Below are 23,967 nucleotides of genomic sequence, written 5' to 3'. Positions count from 1 at the left end.
CTGACTGCTCAGCAATTTCGTTGAGTGCCCATGAGTTCTTGTATAGTGAGAAAGGGAGAAAAGTACTTATTTCTCTACCTGCTCTATCCCATGCATAATAAAAGAAGGGCCTAGCATCCTCAGTTAAAAGGATCAGGCAGTAGGGGATGTGAAAGCCTCTGCCTGAGATCTCAGAGAACTGCTGCCAGTCAGAGTAGACCAGGGGGTCCACAACCTTTTTGAGCCTGCACAGCATGATGGGCGCTGCCACAGAATCGCTACTGCAGGAGGTAGAGCCAGCCATAAAATGGTTTCTGCAGCTTACCTTTAGTCACAGATCCTTCAGCTATGGTGGCAGCTGCTGCCAAAGCAATATTTAGAAACAGGCCCAGGCAATCAGAAGCTTTGCTGGGCCAAACCCTGACATGGTCCCACTCACTTTCTAAAAACACTGGGCAGGCACTATGGCAGCCACGGGCATCACGCTGAGGACCCCTGTAGACAAGATAGGGTTGCCAAGTGCTTACCTGTTCCGGAGCAGGGGAGTCCAGCCTTGCTCCGGGAGTCATCCGAGGGAAAACCATAGAGTTTTCCCTCGGATGATTGTGGCCCCGCCCCCAACGTCTCCGACGTGCTTGCGTCACTTCCGTGTGATGGGGGCCCGATCCGGTGGCGGTGGGGAACAGGCCTCCCGGGTGGGGGTTTCCTCGCCCCCCGGGGGGACTTGGCATCCCTAAGACAATACTGACTCTGGTAGGCCAGTGGTGTTATTCAGTAGAAGACAGTTCCAATTGTCTGTGTAGGAAGTGTCTCCTTCAGCTTAATATTCGAGTAATTGCCACTAGAAGAGGGAGGGATGTAAAATTTCTGGAAATTCTGAGGCCATGTAAAACCCCCCCTTTTAAAAAACCCAAAATTTTGGAAAAAATTGAAACTACTTACTTTCCTCTCAAATTGAAACGTCTTTTACTGATTTAAGAAGAAGTTCATTGTTTATAACTTATCATATAAAAATTACTATTTGGCATAGTTATGGAATTTAAAAGTATTCATTTTCTATAAGAAACATTGCAAGTATACCCAGCATTTGATAAAGAGGTGCAAACTGCAATACCCTATGCTACCACAGCACATGTATCTTTCATTTTTGCCATCGGGGAGGCGGGAAAAACATAAAAGTTGATGATAACAAATTCTGTAGTAAACAAAAGGAAGTGTATCGTTTAGATAGAAACTCTCATTGAGTTGCAATGGGTAGAACTACCAGCATGTTTTGAAAGGAAGCTTAACTTTATATTGAAAACACTGGACTCTTTAATAACGTATTGTCATTAAACACATTATAAATCATTGCCAGTTTTTTACATTTAAAATTTTTAAAATCTTGACAATATTGTATATATATTTAATGTATAAGAGGGTTTTTTTCCCCATTGCTTCTCCAGATTTCCCAGTTTTTCTATTGAAAAAGTTGTAAAAGTCCTCCAATTTTTTTCATGCTGTACATTTTGAATGGGAAAAAAACTTGCCTGGAAGTATTTGGCTTATTCTAAAAGGGACTATATTTCATAGGAGTGTTTTCAGTGTTCTTCCACTTGAAAATCAGGAAAATAGAAAAAAAGGCCATGAGGAAATTCCCCCCTCCTTTCTTTCCAGGCCCTCGCCTAGAAGGAAGAGAAGGAGCCAACCAACAAAGTGAGGGAATGCTTCAATAATTAGGATGTTCTTAGCCTGTTTCACTAAGAACATCCTGATTATCGACGCATTCCTACAAGCTTGCTATATCTTATGTGGTTTGCATGGAACTCTTTCATCAGTGGCAATGATCATCCTCTGTGTGAGACATTTTCTCCTCGAGTGTTTGTTAAAGAGAACTGGGGTACTTTCTTTTCAAAGGAACACATAACAACATGATATGTTGCTTAGAAAGTGCTGTGCAGGATGAGATAATGGCTGTGGTTAGGAGTAGGCCTCCAAACATTGCTTGTATGATCAAGCAGTTTTGTTCTTAAAGAAATAATCCAAAAATGCCCTGGTCATGAGTTTTTTGTGTGAATTTTTGGACATGTCTGTAAATATGGGACTCATGGAGTAATTGCCCCTTTGGAAGCTCTTCTCCAAGCGGGGGGGGGGGAATCTCACACAAGAGTTTTAAAGTTGCCACCAGTGTTCCCTCTAAGCTGAGTTAGTGTGAGCTAGCTCACAGTTTTTTAGTTTCCGGCTCACACATTTTTGTCTTTGCTCAGAAAAAAATGGCTCCAGAACAAGCTAATTTCTGCAGCAGCCAAATCGCTCGCTCACAACTTTAATGCCAGTCGTTCACAAAGTAAGATTTTTGCTCACAAGACTCCACAGCTTAGAGGGAACATTGGTTGCCACCTTTGCCTCTGATAACACATTATGCTGAAGTTGCATTGAACATTATAAGCATTCATCTTGGTCTTCTCTGCAATCCCCACATTGGGGACTGTGCATGAGCCGGTCTGCTATGGGGAGGGTTTTTTAACTAGTTTAAACTCACCAATGGGGGTGCCTTGCTTTGCTTCTTGGTTTAAGCAATCACTGGTCTTCTAGAAAACTGGACACAGAACCCAGGGTCTCTAAGGGAGCTCTAAATAAGTTGATTTCCTCTAGACCAGTACTGTGAATCTGCAGGTGAGAAGCCCCAGGAAATGGTTCAAACTAGGCTCAAAAATATTTGTGTATGCCCTGCTAAGGGATGTGCATCTGCACCCAGGGGACTATGCTCTGCTTATTTAATGGTCCTGGAATTCTCTGGGAACCTCATTTGTAGCATTATTGGTGCAGTCACTTTTGCTGGTCCATTTGGTGACTGCCGCCATCAAGTGACACTTTGCATATGTGAAGGAACAGATACCACACTACACAGAGATCTTTTAATCTCTCCCAGTGTTTCGGTTAGGATGTGCTTTCCAATGGGGCCATCGGTTTTCAGTGGTTTGTTCACCCCTGCTGGGAGTCATCAATCAGTGAGGAACTCAGTGATATATTCACATGTGTGAATCATCCCTTCCTATACATTCTGGGTCTTGCGAGGCATGTAGACAATAAATGAAGGTTGTTTTCTGAGACAGTATTAATTTGGTTCTTTTTGTTTTTCCCTCTGCCTGCCTTCTGTAAATTCTCTTTCAATGATTACAAGGTTTAGCCCCTCTCTGTAATGCTCCATAAAGAAAACCAGGCTTCCTCTCCACACTTGATGTGAGATGGCATTCGGGGGGGGGGGGAGGAAGCAGTAGAAGAGGAGAAAGGGAGTCAACTGGTGTTCTGTTTCTGGTAGGACATGAGGAGCCCATCTCCATGTCTGATCTATGTCCCCAGCAGTTCATGGCCTTCAGTGCCCTGGCATTAGGGGAGAGGCCATGGCTCAATGGCAGAGCATCTGCTTGGCATGCAGAAGGTCCCAGGTGCAAACCCTGGCATCTCCAGTTAAAAAGATCAGGATTTAGGTGATGTGAAAGACCTCAACTTAAGGATCTGGATAGCTGCTACAAATCTGGACAGTAGTGCCATTGATGGACCAAGGGTCTGGTTCAGTACAAGGCAGCATCATGTGTGCATTGGTCTAAAATAGACCTTAGTACAGTAAACGAGATATAAATAAAAAGGCAACATAAAGAAAGCGGAAGGGGAAAGGCACAGAGAGAAATGAAAGACTAAGATAAGCAGAATTACACAAAGGGTATGGATAAGAGAAGAGAGAAGGTTGATAGAGGAGGCTGAAGGGGTGGAAAACTGTGACAGACAGACAGACAGCAAGGAAATTTGGAAGGAGGGATAGAAATGGCAAGGAGGGTATACAGGGGTAGAGACAGATTAGGAATTGTGGCTACAATAGTCCCGGTAATGCTAGAAACAGTGTTACACAGTAACAGTGAAACACTGTAAATACTGTTAGTATTTTAAGAGTTACACTGGTTTTAACCACCATTAGAATCTCAGAGGTTAAGATGCTGAGCTGCAGACCGGAAGTTCAAGACCTAAGTGCCGCATGACGAGGTGAGCTCCTGTCTCTGGCCCCAGCTCCTGCCAACCTAGCAGTTCAAAAGCAAGAAATTGCATTTCTCTTCAGTGTGAAGGTAACAGTGTTCTATGCGCCTCGGCGTTTATTCATGCCATCCACATGACCACGGAAACTTCTTCAGACAGCACTGGCTCTTCAGCTTGGAAACGGGGATGAGCACCGCCCCCTAGAGTCAGATTCGACTAGCTTTCGAGCAAGGGAACCTTTAGAATCTTGTAACTGGCCCAATCCCAGTTACGTTGAAAGTGTTTTGAAGCTCAGACTTGCTGTGACTGCCACACCCCCAAAACTAGAAGTAAAATTATGTTTTTTCAAAGCATCTGAGGTAATTTGAAAGGGATGTGGTGTAGTGAATAAGAGTTTGGGATTGGGAAGTCCCCAGTTCAAAAGTAGACTCTGGCAGGATCTTACTTGGTGGTCTCAGTCAAAATGGTTTTCTTGGTCTCTCTCTCTCTCTCTATGGGATTAATAATAGTTTATGGGAATATTAACAGGGTGTGCTTTAAAACCTCATAAAACACTTATGATTCAGGATGTCCTTTGGGGACTTGAAAAAGCTATAAAATGCTTCTTATTTACTTGAGAGTGACATGCTTATCTCCCTTCTGCCTCTAGTAGACAGCTTTTGCAGGGTTTTTTTGCATGGTTTCAGAAACTTGCAAAACTTGGTTTGACAAGAAGCAAAAGCAGGCAAAAACAAATATATGTTTCCCTCAGGGGAAGTGATGCTTTCAGCTTTCAGAAGCTAAGCAATTTATGAATCAGGCCAGAAAGCTTTAAGTGTGCAATTGTAATCCTTACATTCAAAATCCCAGCATTTCTGTTTCATAGAATGGTAACCAAGGTGGTGACTTGCCCAAGACCATTCAGTAAGTCTGTTGCAGAGACATGACCCAGCGCTCTCTCCTGATTGGATCACATTGGCCATTAAAGTAATTTAAACCAGTTTAAATCAGCGGATTTACAAACACACAACGGCCCTCAGACCTGAGTAAGGCTGTTAATGATAGGACGTTTTGGAGGTCGATAATTCATAGGGTCACCATAAGTTAGAAGAGGCTCGACAGCACTTCACACACACACACACACACACACACACACACACACACACAACTCTGTGTTGGACTATGGGAATGTGGGCTGCACACTGAATGACTTTTAGGGCTGCTTTTCATTTTGTCTGTGTGGAGCTAAGTTTCTTCTGCAGAGATTTAGTGGTATCAATAAAGGGATGTCAAAGTATCACAAATGGCCCTGACCTGGATAGCCCAGGCAAGCCTGACCTCGTCAGATCTCGGAAGCTAAGCAGGGTCGACTCTGGCAAGTACTTGGATGGGAGACCTCCTCGGAATTCCAGAGGCAGGAGGTGGGGGCAGGCTTTATTCAGCCACCTCTCTGAATATCCTCCAGGCCCCCAGTAGGGGTCAGTCACCGGAGGTCACCATCAGTTCCGAGTGGACATACACTCTCACACACACACGCATATGAAAAATAAAAAAGGTAAAGGTAAGCCAGTCGAATCCGACTCTAGGGTTGCGGTGCTCATCTCCGTTTCAAAGCCGAAGAGCCAGCGCTGTCCAAAGACGTTTCCGTGGTCATGTGGCCGGCATGACTAAAAGGCGCACAGAACGCTGTTACCTTCCCACCGAAGTGGTACCTATTTATCTACTTGCAATTCCTTGCTTTCGAACTGCTAGGTTGGCAGGAGCTGGAACTAGAGACGGGAGCTCACTCCGTCATGCGGCACACTCGGGTCTCGAACTGCTGAACTACCGACCTTCCACAGCCTGCAGTTCAGCGTCTTAACCACTTGAGCCACCGCAGCTCCATATGAAAAATACAACCCTCCAAACAAAGAACAAAAACCCCACAACAATTGTAGGGGGGAGCAGTCACAATTCAATGTTTCTCAAACTTTTTTGTGGGGAAGGGACCCCTGCTACACTTTACCTTTTGGGACCCAGTGTCTCAGCATCCATAGGCTGGGACTGGGATCGGGCCCAGGGTGGGTCCAGAAGGCAACAGACGTGGGCCCTTCTTTGCCTCTCCTGAAGCCAGTGGCTGAGAATGGGCCAAGCCCCTGGGAATGACAGGGGCCACGGAGCAAAGGAGGGGGGGGAGGGGATGCAGCAGGGTCATCCTTTCTTCTTTTCTTTCCCCACTGCTGGGGGGGGGGGGCGTTTAACTCTCCTGCTTCAGGAGTTTGAACCTCATGGCCTACCCATCAGAGTGTCATGAGTGACCCGTACTTTGAGAACCGCTGAGTCATAAGAGGGAGAAATAATTATCGCCGATAAACCAGAAGTTGATGTGGTGACATGAGATATATATATTTCTGTTTATCCAGGATGAAGAGGAGGAAATCAAACAAGAAATTAACATGCTGAAGAAATATTCTCATCATCGAAACATCGCTACGTATTATGGTGCTTTCATTAAAAAGAATCCGCCAGGAATGGATGATCAGCTCTGGGTATGTATAGTCCCCCCCCTCCCCCAATACCATCTTTTCCTTTCATTTGCTGTAGTTTAATATGCTACCTCTATACATAGAGTACTCCACATTTTTATGACCTTGCGTGATGAAGCCGAGGGGGTGCTGATTGTTCCTTTGGCTTTTTGTAGAATTCAGCTGTGTGTTTTTTGAAAGAAACTGTTCCTCAATTACCTTAGGACACCCACACATTATTTTAAGAGAGAGAACGTTCCTTGTCTGACACAGTTTGAAATGGGAACAGTGCCCTTTTTCCAGGATACACTAAAATTAACATAATGGTAGATTAGGACGCTATACTAGTACAAAAGTGTTACAAGATACACAGTGCTGCTGCTGCTGCTGCTGCTGCTGAAAATGGTAGCCTCATGCTACGTTTCTTCTACTTCCTCAGGAACATTTTGTGGTATCTGTACTCTGTGTTTCCTCCCCCTTCATTTAGTAGAAAAAGAGGTGCAGGGGCTCATTAGCATAACTCATTAGTATATGCCACACTCCCTGACATCACCGGAAGTGTGTCAGAAGGCAACACCCACCACTCCCACTGGACTGTTTTGGATTGCTAGCTATTGGGGGGGGGGGACACGTGCAGATCTATCCTCACAGAGGAGGGAGAGCTTGTACCTGAATAAAACCTGGTCTTAAAGGTGCCACTGGACTGTTTTGGACCAGGGGGGCTGGGGGGGCTCTGCAACATACCTGGATGCTTCTTGCTCTGACTAAGGTCTGCTGGGAGCAGGGGGTGGGGCTTGTTGCATGTGCCCGCCCCCTGGGCTCTTTACTGGCGGAGCTCCGCTCCTGTAGGAAATGACCCCTGGGCGAGGCATAATATCAAGGACACAGCATTAATTGTACCAGAGATTATTATGAGAACCCTTCAAAAACGGGGTGGCCATTTTGTCAGTAGTCCTGCATTTCTTGTAAGCTCTACCTTTAGAACTGGTACAGAAATAATTTGTTCTCTTCCTTACAGGGCTGTGCCTCCATGCTTGTCTTTCAATTATTTTTTTTTTAAAAGAGTACCTTTGTTGAGGCTTTTAATCATTTTTTTGGTGCCCCCTGTAGGGGAGTTTTTTATTTGCATTTTCTATAAACTACAAATTATAAAAACTACAACGAAATCAGGGCAGGGAATTACATACTGTGGGTGAAAGTAAAGGAAATCCACTAAAACCCCAAGAGATGGTGGTCATACAAACTGCTTAGCAAAATTAGCTTATAGCTCATAATTCAATTCAAATTCATTTCTAGAATCTGTGTGAGAGAAAGAAATTATCTATTGCATATTTATCCTGCCCATTTCCCAAGGAGTTCAGGAGGGGAAAGGGTGTTCGTGATTTTCCCTCCCACATTTAGTCTTTACAGCAATTCTGTGAGTTAGGGAGGGCTGAGAGAGAATGACCAGCAAGCTTGATGGATGGATGGGGGTTTGAACTTGAGGTCTTCTCTAGATCCTCGCTCGATGCTGTAACCTCTGCACCAACACCACAGCTGGATATTAGCGCCCCCCACACTGGCTCATTACTGAGAGCAGCACAGTCTATTTTGTCCCATGTTCTCAGTCACTACATTTTTAGGCATCTGATTGAATTAGAACTTGTGAGAATTCTATCATCCCTGCTCCGGAGATAAATGCTTGTTTATTTCCCCCCCATCACCTTTGTTGGAATAAAACTCTCTACTGATAACGCCCGAGTAATTCTCTTTATCAACACTCCATGAGGTTATACAGAAATAGAGAGAAAAAAGCCAGAGCTCTTTCAATACAGATTAAAATCTCTTTCAAACAAGGCTGGTTTCTGACATATTGTGTTGCCATCACGCTAGATGTGCGTCTTCCAGTTTCACATTGCTCAGTGACAGGGTGAGAGGGAGCCAGTGAGGGGGAGAGATTAAGGACTTGTTAAATGTACTCACTGATTTCCTTCAAATCTGGATGCTGCAGGAGGCAAATTGTAGCCTAAATTATTCTCCTGGCAACCTAGGTATAATGCCACAGTTATGATGCAAAGAGAATGAGCGGAAAAGAAACTTTGATGAGTTCAGTGCTTTAGAAAGGATCCCCTGTTGGAGAGCTAGGCAGCTTCTGTGTTCTCAGTAGCAAGGGCTCTCCAGGTAGCAGTCCAGGAAGAAGGCCAGAAGAAGACTCATTTTGCCAGGTTAACCAGTCCCAACCATCAGCTTCATAATAAAGATCTCAACATCGGGAAGGGAGATCCTGCAGTTATAGAGCGTGAGGACTAGGGTGTGTTACATACAAAATCCAAAAGAGAGATGGTGCTAAAGTGTGCAACTTTTGTTCAAGCATAGCTCTTTACGTTTCCCGAAGAAATTGTGGGGGCACTTATTTATCATGTCCATGCCATTCCGAAGGGCATATAGATGACAGCTGGTGCGGCCATCAGCACCTGGATGAAATTGCCTTCGGGGCCAGATTTGGCCGCCGCCACCCAGTTGGGTAACTAATAGGAGCCATGGTAGAGAGAACCGGGAACTTTCCAACTGATGGGGCCCTATCCCCCAAAGCCCCATAGGGTTGCCTGGTAACAAAGAGTAAGAGGAGGAGGTGGGTGCGTCCCAAGGCACTCCATGAGGCTAAACAGGCCAGTTGGAGAAGGCACCCCTGTGTGAAGAAATCCAGGGGGTTGCCTGCAAATAATAGATCCCTCTAAAGGAGAAATAGAGACTGAGGTCCAGTACTGCTGGTGAAGAGCTAAAGTTCCAGGCATTGGCAGACCAGCTCTTGGATGCCCAGCCGGCTATGTGCTTAGGGCTTTGTCCTCTGATGTTGGCAAGGCATATGAGCTCTTGGCAGGAACACTTCCCAACAACCTACTCGCTATTTGACTACAAGAGAATGCATAAATAGCCCAATTCCTGTGCCAGCTATCTTGCTGTGACCCAAAACATCCTATCCTAGTGATTTTTTCTCCAGCCCTGGTGCTCCTCGCCTCCACCATGCGAACATTTTTCGTTCCAGGGAGAGCTCCTAACATTTTATGAGAAGGATCGCTAATTCAGTGGAAGTGCGAAGTATGTTCTCTCCAAAAAGAGCAACGGTGCTGTCTTAGTAGTTGAACATGAGAGCTTCAGAGAGTACAAGTGCCAAGAGATAGGAGAAGGGGCATGAGGTCATTCGGTAATAAGGAATACGTGATGGAAGACATGACGGCAGAAAAGGCATTTCTTGTGAAATGTTGGCCACTTGGCGGGGCTAAGCTGTTATGAGCGTATTGCACCTGTGTTGAAACACCTTCATTGGTTGCTTAGTTTAAAGTGCTTGTTTTGACCTTTCAAAGCCCTTCAACATCTGGGGCCTTCATAACCAAAGGACCAGCTCTCTCTGTAGAACCCCATGTGCCAGGCTTTCTCCTTTTTTGTAGGTTTGGCTTGTTTTATTTATTTATTTAAAGCTTTTATTAGCCACCTTTCTACCTTGGGGAACTCATGGCAGCTTACAATGTAAATTAAAACAGCAATTAAAAAAAACATAGACGACCACAATTTGAAATTATGATTTAGAGTTGCCAGTAAATAAAACTGAATTAGGCAAATGCCGTCCGAAATAAAACTTCCTTCAACTGCCTCCTAAAGATTGAAAGTGAGAGGGGGCCAGGTGCACCTCCCCGTGGAAGCTGTTCTATAATTGTGGGGCTGCCACCAAGAAGGCCCTCTGTCTTGTACCCACCAGATGAACTTCTTTGATTAACAGGACAGTCATGAGCGCCTCTCCCTGTGATCTTAATTACTAGGCAGGAGTATAAGGGAGAAGCCGGTCTTTCAGATAGCCTGGTCTAAAGCCATGTAAAGCTTTAAAGGAACATTTAAACCTTGAACTGGGCCAGGCTTACCAAGTACTTACCGTGATTTGGCGGGGGATATAGATGTCTTCCCAGGATCATCCCCCCGCGGACAACAGACACGCCGTACCATGCTGTCGCCAGGAAGTGACGCCGGGCAATGCTCTGGCAATGGGGCTGGAAACTCGATGGTACTATCGAGTTTTCAGCCCCATTGCCAGAGCGTCGCCCAGCGTCACTTCCTGGCGATGGCATGGTGCGTTACAGGGAGGAATGTTCCGGCCGGGGAGCATGTGTCCCCCGCCGGATCGCGGTAAGTACTTGGGAACCCTAAACTGGGCTTAGTAGCCAGTGTAATTGCTGTAGTATCAGGGTGACATGCTCCTGGTAGCTCACCCTGACTAGTGGTCTAGCAGTTTCTGAATGCTCTTCAAGGGTAGCTCTGAGTAGAGGACGTTGCAGTAGTCCAGTCTAGATGTAATTAAACATGGATCACTGCAGCTAGATCTGACTGAACTGAGAAGAGGTACAGCTGATGCACCAGCCAAAGCTGGGTGAAAACGCTCTGAGCACCACGGCCAGCTGGTCGTCTAAGGTGACTGCTGTGTAAAGCAGCACTCCCAAGTTGGGGATCTGGCTTTTCAGGGATGTTAATGAGCCTCCTTGTAGACAGCTTTTAGGAAAAGATGCGAAGCAGTGCTAATTAGGACAGGGAAAAGGGCTGGTCTGTGACAGGGTAGTCCTGTGCACAGCTACTCGAGTGAAGTAAATGGACTTACACTGAAGTAACTGTATAGAGTCGGACACAGCTAACTTCTGCTAACTTTTAATTGTGGACTATTTTGATTGGATTTGTTATCTGTTGATATATCTTGTGAGTGGCCGGGAGGCCTTTATAGGGGAAAAGGTAGGATATAAATATTTTTAATAAATCACCCGATGAGGGTCATTTGCTGTCATAAGCATCCAAGTATCCAGGCCCTGATGCTCACAGCAGTGGCAAAGCATCAGTACTGGTTGCATTCAAAGGTCAAGGGAGAAAGAGAGCCAAGACTAGCTGTTGTATTTTTGGACGCTCTGCATAGCTCTGTCTGTCATGCTTTTGCCTTGCTGCTCCATTTTTGAAGGCAGAATAATAACAGGGGTCTGGGAAGGCCCTTGTAGGGAATCTCTCTGTGCTTTATTCTGAGAAGTGGCTTGGAAGAATGAGCCCAGAGATCAAACAGTGCCACTGCTTTCTCCTGAATTTGCCATGTACACAATCCTGAGAGCCACCACAAAGAGCCAGTTTGGTGTAGTGGTTAAGAGCACAGACTCTGATCTGGGAGAACCGAGTTTGATTCCTCACTCCTCCACATGCAGCTGCTGGTGTGACCTTGGGTCAGTCACAAGTTCTCTCAGAGCTGTTCTCTCAAGAGAAGTCCTTGAAAGAGCTCTCTCAGCCCCACCCACCTCACAGGGTGTCTGCTGTGGGGAGAGGAAGGGAAGGAGATTGTAAGCCACTCTGAGACTCCAAGTAAATCCATCCTCCTCCTCCTTCTCCACTGCTGTTGCTGTCAGTCTAGGAGCCCAGAGACTCAACTCTGAATCACCAACTGAGCCATGGAAGTTCACGGAGTGATCTTGGGCTGGTCACTCTCCCTCAACCTAACCTACCTCATAGGGTAGTTGTTGTGAAGATTAAGAGGGGAACACTATGTTGTAAATCACTTCACTTTCCCCCCAATGGGGAACTGGAAGATCAGTATCCAAATCAGTAAATAAACTCTCAGCTCTGTGAAGGAAGGGTGGTATAAAAAATATGTTGGGTGGATAGTTACAGATGACCAACGCACCCCAGAGAAGATCGTTCATCTACACCATTCTGTCAAGCATGCTAACCTGGTCTTTTAATTACACTGAATAATTAGCAACAATATAGTGAATAACTTTGTATTTTTAAAAGTTGACAAAAATAACTGGAAAGTAACAGTCAATAGAACTCTGTTTCCTCTGCTTTCCTTGTGCCTTCACCCTTGACAGTTTTTCTCCCCAACAAGTGCCATCCCCTCAACAATCTAAACTCTCAGAGCCAGACTACATGTCACTCCAATGCCATTGCAGAGAAGTTGGCCATTTAAAAATGCCATGAGGGCCTGATGCCGATTGCGTCCGTGGGGCAGTGGTATCAGGCAATCTTGGGCTGTTTTTCAAGTGTCGCAACAGCTCTCCCCCCCTCCCAAGATTGCCTGGTCCCACTGCAGAATGGCGAAATCCTTCTCTAAAATGGCACCAGCATCCTCAGGTCAGACCTGTGGACGCAGTAACTTCTACTTGGACTCTCTCAGTTGCTCCCCATCAAAGGGGTTGCCGGTACAAACTTGCAATGGCTTACGTAGATAAGGTGTTGTCAAATGGTAGCTGCTCAGAGGAAGAAACAACCACTGTCTCTTGCCTCTTCCCATTGTCGCCTTGCTGCACACATCCTCCTCTTGACTATAAGGATCAGATCGCCTAGGAAGCCACTTTGCGTTTGTGGGGTTTGGCAGTCTGCTTCAGTCCATTTCGTTACCCTCCCTAGCCCCACTTGGTCCTTCCTTGCTGGGCTTCACAGGATCACAGCACTGAATATATCAGTGTACACCCAAGGTTAGTACATTCCCAGGACCTAATCATGAAGACGCTAGGAACATGATAGCCAAGCATCCCTGAACTGCATGCAGAGTGAAAAGACAAAATACTTTCTGTCCACATTGGTATTCCAGAGACATTTCTGGAAATGTTATTGCCAGCTGTGGAGCCCTTCTTTAATTTCAATATGTTAACACAAAGCATACATCCACGGGGTAATATAGGTGCCACTCTGCTGGATGTTTGTCATCTGTCCTCGCTGTCTAGGGTGTATTGAAGTGATTAACCGAAAGGAGCTGCCATGCATGTACAATAGCACACTGGCTTTTTCACTGCCCCTCTGCCCGATTGTAGAATCTGGTGCTGTGCAGCATTGCAGGCAGACAGAGCTCCAGGCTGGTGGAAGCTGGGGGCAGAACGCTGGTGACAGAGCTGTTCCCCAGAGGGGGGAAAAGTCACTCGCCTTCCTGTCAAAAGAGGGATTGCTTCCATGGCAACCTTCACAATTTAGATTTAGAATGGCTGGTAGATTTAGAACGAAAGGGTGGGGGGGTAGAGGAAATACATGTACAGAATGAGCAATATGGAAGTATTCTGGGAAATAATGCTTAGGTTTCCTGCCCTCTTTCCAAGGTGAAATTAAGATAGCATTTTCTCACAGACCTTCTGTACAGTATATTGCTGAAAGAGGACCTCTTACCTACTCTGAACTGTGCTAGCCTTTGACCTTGGTTAAGCCGTGCAGTGAATGAAAAGTGTCACCAAACCGTAACAGAGCAAGGGCTCTAGAATCCTCTCTTACATCTCTATATGAAAGAGTATTGGAACAATAGTAGATTGACATGTTTAACAGGAGGAGCCACCTGTAAATGACCCAATCCAAGCAAGAAACCTACTTAGATGTCCTTGTCTTCCTCAGTCCTAAAGTAACAGCCACTTATCATACACAAACACTTTCAAGAGAAGTGGTTGGGAGATGGTTGGTGTCCTGTTCAGAATTTATTAAAGTTCTGTGAGGGTTTAAACAAGACAGACCTGAGTGGGAGTCCAGTATGATGCAGACATCCGGAAACAGGGCAAGGCTGAGATTTTCAGGACCGAGGAGAGCTCCCAGGAAAGGCAGACCTTACTCCAACAGAGGTTAGACAAACCCAACTGAGCTCCTCCATACTGAAGCAGTCATGCTATTTGTCCAAGCATTTCTTCGGAGCTGAGAGCTAGAAAGAATTTAAAATTGTAGAGCTTTGGTTTGAAGCTGTGCACTGCTGTGTAAACCCTCTGTCATCTTAGCTGGGAGCTCCATGGTAAAACTTCATGATTGGGTCAATCTGTTTTCTGCTTTCAGCAACAAAACTTTGGGGAAGCCCACCTTCCTCTCTAGAGTGTCCTTGGTCTTCATCCATGTTTCATAGTCTCTTGGCCTATTAAAAAGGGAGTAGGTTTATTCCGGAGGTGGAGTTTTGTTATAATAAAGGATGTTTTAGGACTGGTGTATGGACTGTGTTCATTGTTCCTGTAACTGTGGAGACAAAAAAAATTGTATTGTTTATATATACACTCACACAAAGTTAATTTGTTGAAAAAATTACATCATTCCTCTCAGTTAAAACTTTCCTGAAGTGGCAAATAGATATTTGAGATAAATAAAACTAACTCATTAAAAAAATCCTAAATTACAGCAGTCAGTCACAGTTATCAGAACCTCGGGAAAAGGGGTAAAAATTCCCCCAGGAGTTTACTCCACAGTTGCAGTGCCACGTCTGAGAAGACCGGTAATAAAGCGCCTTCCCCTATCTCAGATGCTAAAGGACACATAAGAGGGCCCCAGGTATTGCTTTGAGAGGCTGGGAAGGCATCTGTGGAAAGAGGTGGTGGAATTGGTGCTGTCAGGAATACATTGTCAGACTTGATTAATATTTTGACACCTTTTTACTTAATACATTCATGGCACAATGAACTGGATAGGCCTCTCATTTGGCAGTTGGCACTTACAATTGTGTCCTTTTGGAATGCCCGCCCTTTTCAGTCAAGATTCCACCAGCCGTCAATAATAAATCTGCAGCGCTGCCTAGTCTCCCATTCTGCTTAGACGCAGCAATGTGAGGTTGTGTGAATAGTCCTTCGTGAGCTTGCCTGGTTCTTGTTAAATCTTTAGGATGTTTTTATTGTATTCAGGGTTTTTTAATACACTAGTTGAATGGGGTGCTTCATGCAAATTGCTAAAAATATTAATCTTAAGAAGTCAGAAATCAAAGACAAACAGCTCTGTAGATTTGAGGGAGCTATCATAACTCAAGTTAATCGATGAACTGGATAATGTAAATGACGCTGAATCCTATTACTTCAGTATTTCATGACTGCAGTGTGTCATGGAATGTGTTTGTCATTTTCCGTCACTTTTTAATTATGAACCATGTGCACATAGAGAGACATGCTCTGCCTCTTCACGGCCTCTAGTGAGAAGACTAATCCAATCATGCTTGGATTCTCTGAATGCTGGTCCTTGTTTATTGTGATGCACACAAATGTGCACAGTGCTTTTCAGCTCTGAAAAATCCACTGTCTGGTGTCAGAGATGCTGGGTCAATACAGTAAGATTATCTGTGGTTTTCAGAAAGCAGGTTTATATGACTAGGCAGGTTTATAAGACTTTTTTGTGTTTCATGGCTTCATATTGAAGCCAACATGAAACAGCTGTCAGCAGTTTCCTTCATGGGCTGCTGGTCCTGAAAGCCAAGACCAAAGTGCCACAAGTGAGGTGAAGAAGAAGAAGAGAAGAGATTGGATTTATACCCCGCCCTTCACTACCCAAGGGAGTCTCAGAGCGACTTACAAACTCCTTTCCCTTCCCCTCCCCACAAAAGACACCCTGTGAGGTAGGTGGGGCTGAGAGAGCTCTGACAGAAACTGCTCTTTTTCAAGAACAACTGTGCCAGAACTGTTGCTTGCCCAAGGTCATCCAGCAGGTGCAAGTGGAGGAGTGAGGAATCAAACCCGGTTCTCCCAGATTAGAGTCCGCACACTTAACCACTACACCAAACAGGCTGATTTCATGCAACACCAGGGCCGAGCTGTGCACTGCGGGTGAGTCTTTGCAGGATCCTGGCCAGTGTGCAGAGCTGCCTCAGGAATTCTAGCCCTGGCCAGCAATACAGCTGACCAGTTACCTCCCAGCCTACTTAACCTGGGTCCTGGAAAACAGCCTTGCTAGATCAACCAGTTTGCAAGGCTCCAGCTGGCTTCAGAGATATGGGGAGACCACTGTCAAAGCCTGGGGTCAGACCAGGAACTCAGTGTGCTATGCATTATTCTGTTCTCCATTTTATTGTCACAAAACCCTATGAGGTAATAGAAAAGAGCAAGAGTCCAGTAGGACTATCTGTCCTATATATTGGAAAGTGGAGTGATTTCAGATGCCAAATGATATAAGCAGGCAAATGACAATAGTCCGGGGACTTAATCAAGACCTAGGTTTCCTGTTTTATTACCAATGCTGATTCCTCCACGCCTACTACCCCTCTGCATATCACACCTAATCCAATCACGCCTGCTATTGTTATTCACCTGCTATTGTCATTGCGCCATGCTGGCTGTCACTGTACATTACAGTTGAATAAAGGAACTACATCAGCAATGGATGAATTGGGCCGCATACATGCATCAGTACCTTTGTGGGTATGATTCATACAGATCCACTCAAAATGTTGTGCTGACCCCAGCATGTAAATTCCTAAATGCATGAGTGGATTGAATTCAGCACTTAAACAAATGAATTGTTTTAAATATTGAAGTGTAGGATTCTAAGGGCTGGTCTACATTAACTGGGCATCACTGCAGCATCGTTATAAGTTCATAATCTGCAGAAATTGTTATCTGCTCCTAGAGTAGTGTGGCAGCAGCCACTCAACCAGTAGCAATCATGCTAGCCCATAGTGTTTAAAATGGTTCTTCTGTCTGGAAAAAAAAAAAGAAAGGGAAATGAGCCTAAGAACAATCAGAAATATTGCTTGAAGGGGCCTTTAGTAGAAGACTACACAGTTCTATCTTCCTCATACAGAATTTATTTCCTTTATTCTATTAAATGCTCTATTCTGTTAAAGTATTCTGTTCAGGCTATCCGTGGTACCCCATTAAGCCTACATTATGTTCCAAAAGGACAGTCCCTTAACTAAATCATCTGAGCAATTTGTTCAGAAGCAGACAATTTTATTCTTTTGTCGGCTCCCGATTTAAGTACTGTAAGGCTACTTGCTCTAAAACTGCGAAGGCCATTGTCCACACTTGTAATAATCACTCATAGGCTGAATTATTTTTAGTGTAATAGGGTATACATTCAGAGTTGCACACAAAATCTGTCACCGGAATATCCTCAATTGTGATGCATCATGAAGGACCCTACTGGGGACAAAGGGCCCCTACCTGTGTCCTGTGAAAGCAGATGGTGCTGTGTGTGTAAGTCTGTGGGAAAGAGTTTGGAGCCACATGCAGGTATTCCTGTTTTATTTTCTATTTGATTGGGGATTTTGCGCAAAGGCAGCGGGAATGTGCCTTCTCTGGGTGTATAGGCTCCATTTTAAACGTAATGCCGATTAGGCAAAAGAGCTGACCTGTGGTACTTCTGACACACACCACCTCCCATGTGAACAGGGTTATGACCCATGCAAAGTGGCCATGGGTGCTTAATGAGCACGCCAATGCAACACCCGTAGGGGCTATGGACCTCTGGCTTACTGAGCAACTGTGGCTGCAGTTTGTATGAGACACAATGCAAGAGCCAAAGGCCACGGGTCTTAAAATCGGATCTTGTGTGGCCAGATCTTTATTTCAGTACATTTTTTTGGGTCATGCCCTTCCTCCAAGGAGCTCACCATGGTACACAGCGTTCTCTTTTCTTCCATTTTTGCCTTCAGAACTGCCCCGTGAAGTACAGTTTGGTGTAGTGGTTAAGTGCGCGGACTCTAATCTGGGAGAACCGGGTTTGATTCCCCACTCCTCCACTTGCAACTGCTGATGTGACCTTGGGTCAGTCACAAGTTCTGGCACAGCTGTCCTTGAAAAAGAACAGTTTGTGTCAGAGTTCTCTCAGCCCCACCCACCTCACAGGGTGTCTTTTGTGGGGAGGGGAAGGGAAAGGAGTTTGTAAGCCGCTCTGAGACTCCGAGTGAAGGAGGGGGTATAAATCCAATCTCTTCCTCCTCTTCTTCTTCTTCTTCTACATTAGGCTGAAAGAGAGCAATCGGCCTATGGTCACCCTGCAAGCTTCCAGAACCTAGTCGTGCCAAACGGCTGTATTCCCAGTCAGAACTTTGGCCCGTCAAGCTCATTCTTGTCCAATCTGACTGGCAGCAGCTCTGCAGGGGCCTTTCGGATACAGGTTTTTCATATCACCTGTGGCCTGCTCTTTTTTTAACTGCAGATGCCAGGAACTGAGCCCAGGGACTGTCTGTATGCCGCACATGTGCTTTGAGCCACAGCCCCTCCCAATAATATAGCTACTGCACCATACTGTCTCTTTTCCTACTCACCCACTCACACTGTGTAATGCTATATGCAGGGATCATTTCGTAGAAAAAGAGGTGCAGGAGCTCATTAGCATAACTCATTAGCATAACTTATTTGCATATGCCACACCCCCTGACATCACCGGAAGTGTGTTAGAAGGCAACACCCACCACTCAGGCTCCACTGGACTGTTTTGGATTGCTAGCTATGGGGGGGGGGAACGCACAGATCTGCCCTCACAGAGGAGGGAGAGCTTGTACCTGAATAAAACCTGGTCTTAAAGGTGTCACTGGACTGTTTTGGACCGGGGGGGGGGCTCTGCAGCTTACCTGGCTGCTTCTTGCTCTGACTGAGGGCTGCTGGGAGCAGGGGGTGGGGCTTGTTGCATGTGCTCGCCCCCTGGGCTCTTTACATTTTCTTGCAGACTTCATTGCAGTATGAGGATTTGAACCTGAGTCTTCCAGAATCTAGTCCAACCTTCTAACCACTCTTTCCACTGAGTTGCTTCCTAGTTATGACCCACTCTTCCCCTTTGTAAGGCTCAAGCCCTCTTCATGCTCTCACATCCATGCAGCTGCATGGGAACCACTTTCAACCTCTGCCTGATTTCCTACAGCTTTAACAGAATTTTTTTTTAGAGCCAGGAGTCTTTCAGCCATTCATTCCATGGGACTTCTTCAGCATTGCTCTCATTCAGCTTCAGTTCCCAATCTGTTAAATAGGACTATTTATGATCCACTCCCTGAGGATGTTGGGAAGGCATGAATGCGATGAAGATTATAAAATGCTTTCCACTATAATTTGTAACAGAAATTACATAAATAATGACAATTTCTCTTTACTCTGACTTCTTTTTAAAAAGTCCCCCCCCCTCCGGCTTTTGACCCCCTCCCAGGACAAGAACTCGAATGCTGAAAGTGGAAAGATTTGCTGTTATTTAACGGTTGCCTTTTCTCTTCCAGTGGCATTGCCAACCGTGATCTGTTCTTACTGGGTTATTGTAACCCAGAGGATGCTTTCTGTTTAATTATAATAATTGCACTTTTGTTTCCTTTGCCAGCTGGTGATGGAGTTTTGCGGCGCTGGCTCTGTCACCGATCTGATCAAGAACACAAAAGGGAACACGCTGAAGGAGGAGTGGATTGCCTACATCTGCAGGGAGATTTTACGGGTACGTGTCCAAAGGAAGTGAACTGTTGCTCTGCCTGTCAGTGACAGCATGTGGTGCTCAGACTCAGCACAAATGTAATTCTGGCTCTCTCTGAGATGTGGCTTGCAGATCAGGGACTGTCTTTGGGAATGCTCCCCACCCCCAAGACAAATCCTCTGCTTTCCTTTCGGTGTATTAACCACGGTCTAGGATCATATTTGTAACAATGCTAACCATAGGTAATGCTGATAATTTCTTTGAACCAGGGTTTTCTCTTACCCAGGGTGTACAAACCCTCATTTCAAATCCTCATTAAGATTGTGTAAGGTTCCAGTCTGAGCCAGTGTAATGTTAAAGTATGGTTGTTGCGGACCAGCAAGGGAAGGGAGTCGCTGATTGACACCAAAGAGGGGAAGATGGTGAGGGGAGAAAGCGTTGTGTTCCTGGCTCCTGACTTGCAAACTACTGTTTACGGGGGTGGGGGTGGGCAGCATTATGGCTGCATAGGGCCTCGTCTTTTGCTTTTAGCTTCTTAGAAAAGACATAGCCTAGGAGATGACGTCTGAGCCTTAGTAGATTGTCAGAGAGAGAGGAGAAGTTTCTACATGCCCTTTACATATGAATGATTTATGAGTACTTAAATAGGGTTCATAATGTATGAGTGAGAGTCGGTGCCCATTGGCTGCCTCCCTCCCTTTACTTTAACCCTGTTGTGGCAGGGGGGAAACATCCCTCATTAACGTTAATAGGAGCAAAGATGGATCCAAAAGAAGAATTGCATATCGCTTCAAAGATAGGGGCACCTTTTATCTCTGGAAAGGTTTCTGCTTCAAAGTTGACCCAATGTGGACTTGTGTTCTGGAGACTGCATTAAGGGAAATTGTGTCTAATCCCAGTAACTCATTGTAGTTCTTGCTGCAATGAGGCTGAGAATCATGGTCCCTTAAATATGTTATGGATTTCCATGTAGCTGATACCATTCACATGTAATAAGAAACCTGCTTGCAGCATTGTCATGTGTTACAGTATACACGTGAATTCTCCTCACTTTCCTTTATGGAAAATTCATAACGTGTTGAATCAGTCCTTATCTTAGGCCTTGTATTCTCCCAAGAGTGGTCTGATCCAAAGCCAAGCTGAACACACTGCATTTAACCAGATCAATCAGCATGAAGAAAGCATGATTTTATTATTTTTTTAAAGAAATATGACACGTTGCCAAACGACTGCTTAATACTGACAGAAACACAACAGAAAAAGCTGCCAAGACCTGCTGTAGCTTTGTTTGTTGGGTATCTGTTCCTTTGAAGATCTGGGCTGCTGCCTACACCTACTTCTCCTACCGTTCTGCAGTGTCGTCGCATTGCAGTTGGACAGACCATAAGATTACCATGGGTTTTATCCTGTGGACCCCTCCACTTAGTGGTGGCACTTTCCTCTGGCATAAGGGACCATCCTTAGCCTTGAGAAGGTGCCATAGCTCAGTGGTAGGGAGGAGGGGCTGTGGCTCAGTGGTAGGGGGAAGAATAATGGCTCAGTGCTGGCACATCTGCCCTGCATGCAGGAAGTCCCAGCTTCAGTGTTCGGTGTTAAAAGGATCACATAGTAGGTGATGCAAAAGACCTGTGTACCTAGGACTCTGAAGAGCTTCTGCCAGTCAGAGAAGGCAATGCTTACAACCTTGATAGACAGAGGGTCTGACTCTGTATAAGTCAGTGCCATGTATTCAGTGTATCAGGAAGCGTCCTTGTGCCTGAGGAAAGTGCTACCAGTCTAGGAGAAATCCACAGAATCCAGTCCCATAGTCACGTGATCCTCAGCTCTGCAAACACTGTGACCATGTGAGGTCAGTAATCATGAATTCAACTGTCTGAAAGAGTCCAATCCAAATTTCTTAGGAAAATTCTAGGGCTTCCAACTTGTGTACCTTATGCAGCAATATGCCTTGAGACAAACCAGAGACAGTCACTAAAGCGTGGCTTGCAGCTTTTAAATTTTGGCTGCACCTTGTTGGGAAATGAACTAATTTATGATTTTATATTTGCTACACAAGCAACAAATCGACTGTGCACACACTTGTATACCATGAGCCTCAAGAAAGCTGTTTGCATCACCTACTGTGAGAGAGAGATTTCACATAGGGAACACTTGCCTGCATTTCATGTTAATGAAGCTTGCACACATTCAGCTCAGAGTGCATCATGGGAAGGAGAAGCACGTTAGCCATTGTTAGCAGAAAACAACAACCCAGAGAAGAAATTCCACCATTACTGCAAAGACGAGATGTCACGGAGAAGACGGACTGGATCTACATCTGAATTGCAGTTTCCTGTTTACAGTGCCTTGGCAGCCTGGTGAGGCCAAGATTCATCTCCACAACAAAGAGATGTCCTGAGGATGAGATTTCACACATGGCCAAATGGTATTCCATGAGAAAGAGTATAGTATTTTAAATATTGGCCCAACCCATAGAACACCGGCCCTTTTTGCACATTCACCAATCAGGTAGTTCATGGGATGGACTTGTAAGTAGGTGGGATTACAGTGTGGCAAGATGCCACCCACCTGGAGTTTCAACTATAAAATGCAAAGACCATGCTTTAAGAGCTGGGCTAGCCACATTTCACCATCCAAGCAGACACCATGCTGCAAGTGTTCTGGCTGGCCACACTCTACTACCCCCCTGCCCTTCATGCTTTAAAACTCTTTGTCTTTACCGGTTCCCTTTGGGATGCGCAGCCAAAGATATCCCCTTACACGCACGCACACACACACTAGACCGACTGGTTCTGGAGCAGTGTGATGCAAGTAAAACTTCTAGACAATATTCTATGTCCCTTTATTTCTCCATTGCAACAGACAAGGCTTCTGGAACAGGCGAGTATGAATCTAAATAGCTACCTTCCTACCGCCAAGTAAATAAGAAACTATCTTAATATTCTTTCTGTAATTCTAAAGGAACCTTGAGTGTATGTGAATTGAGAGACTGATGTTTTTGTATGTGTGACTTTAATATTGCTTAGTAAAGAATTATTTGTTTTGGAAAAACACCTGTGTGATTTCAATTGCTGGGACTCTGGGTTTGGACACGACCCTGGTGTTGCTGGTCAGAACTCACGTTAAAATATAGTTAGCCTCAGCTGTAGATAAAGCTGTTGGCGTAACAACCTCCTCTACAGAAGTGAGCTTTATAGTCTTATCGCTTATACGCTATATGAATCTCAGCTATCAGATTGGTTGACACGTGTCGAAGGGAAAATTATACTGATGGGGCTCAGCATGGATGATTTGATCCTTCTTCTGGAGAAGTATGCTTTTGTCATGATTGAACAGAGATTGATCGATATAGAAATGCAAGAACTTAGAAGTCTTGCTACTGGACATTGCTCTTCCATTCATTGGGGGATTTCTCTTAATGGGCCGCTTCCAGAGTATTTTTCCTGTTTGATCGATCCCTATATTAGAAGGGTATTCACGCTGGCCCGTTTTAACATGCTCCCCTCAGGTGTGTTATATGGGAGATTTTAAAAAATACCATTCCCGGATAGGTTATGTCCAGTGTTCCCTCTAAGCTGAGTTAGTGTGAGCTAGCTCACAGTTTTTAGCCTCCGGCTCATACATTTTTGTCTTAGCTCAGGAAGGATGGGTCCAGAGCAAACTAATTTATGCAGTAGCCAAATTGCTCGCTCACAGCCTTAATGCCAGGAGCTCACAAAGTAGACTTTTTGTTCACAATTTTTGTTCACAAGAGGGAACATTGGTTATGTCCCTGTGGGCTAAAAGAGATTGAAGGAACGGACCATGGACTTCTGATCTGTAGATTTTACAAGGATTTATGTGCTTATCACCTCGTCCCTATACTGCGATCCCTGGAGGGCAAATCTGAGGAAAGTAAGTTAATGAACTTTCTAGCCTCAAACAGGGCCGATACCATTGAAGCGGTGGCAAACGTCCTTTACAGAGCGTATAGGAGGAGAAGTTATTTTTCGGCAGAAGGGGTAGTGAATTAACTGTTTTGCTTGTTTGCCGTTTTTGTACCGAAGGCTGCTGCTGTTGCCAATAAAGGTTTGTTGTGTTATGTTGTTGAATTCAACTGTCATAGGTATTTAGTATGTTCAAAACAGCAAACCACTGGAGTGCTTAGCTTCAGCCCCTGAGTGATTCCTGATGCATCCGCATGACTCCTTGCATGTGTGCTTTTAACATGCTTTTGGACTGCCTCCAGAGTTAAGTCACCAGTACAAAAGAAAGAGGAAGAAGCAAGTTAAATGTTCCACTTGCAAACATAAATAGGGTCTCAGGCACTCCCAGGCCGATTCCGCACAATCACTTGCTCCGGTGTCACCCCCCGATAGTATCCACGGAAATTGATCAGTTCCCCACATGT

General features: G+C 45.1%; 1 protein-coding gene across 1 annotated transcript in view; it reads left to right on the top strand.

Moving 5' to 3' along the window:
• TNIK (TRAF2 and NCK interacting kinase) overlaps positions 1-23,967 on the top strand; it is a 181,373-nt gene that overhangs the window by 3,540 nt on the left and 153,866 nt on the right. The window contains exons 3-4 of the mRNA XM_015412943.1: positions 6,372-6,497; positions 19,491-19,601. Of these exons, the coding sequence (XP_015268429.1) occupies positions 6,372-6,497; positions 19,491-19,601 (237 nt within the window). The remainder of the gene's footprint in view (positions 1-6,371; positions 6,498-19,490; positions 19,602-23,967) is intronic.

Source organism: Gekko japonicus, unplaced genomic scaffold, assembly GCF_001447785.1.
Source record: "Gekko japonicus isolate JY-2015 unplaced genomic scaffold, Gekko_japonicus_V1.1 scaffold1832, whole genome shotgun sequence".
In the NCBI taxonomy this organism is placed as follows: Eukaryota; Metazoa; Chordata; class Lepidosauria; order Squamata; family Gekkonidae; genus Gekko; species Gekko japonicus.
This window is presented reverse-complemented; position numbering and strand designations above follow the sequence as displayed.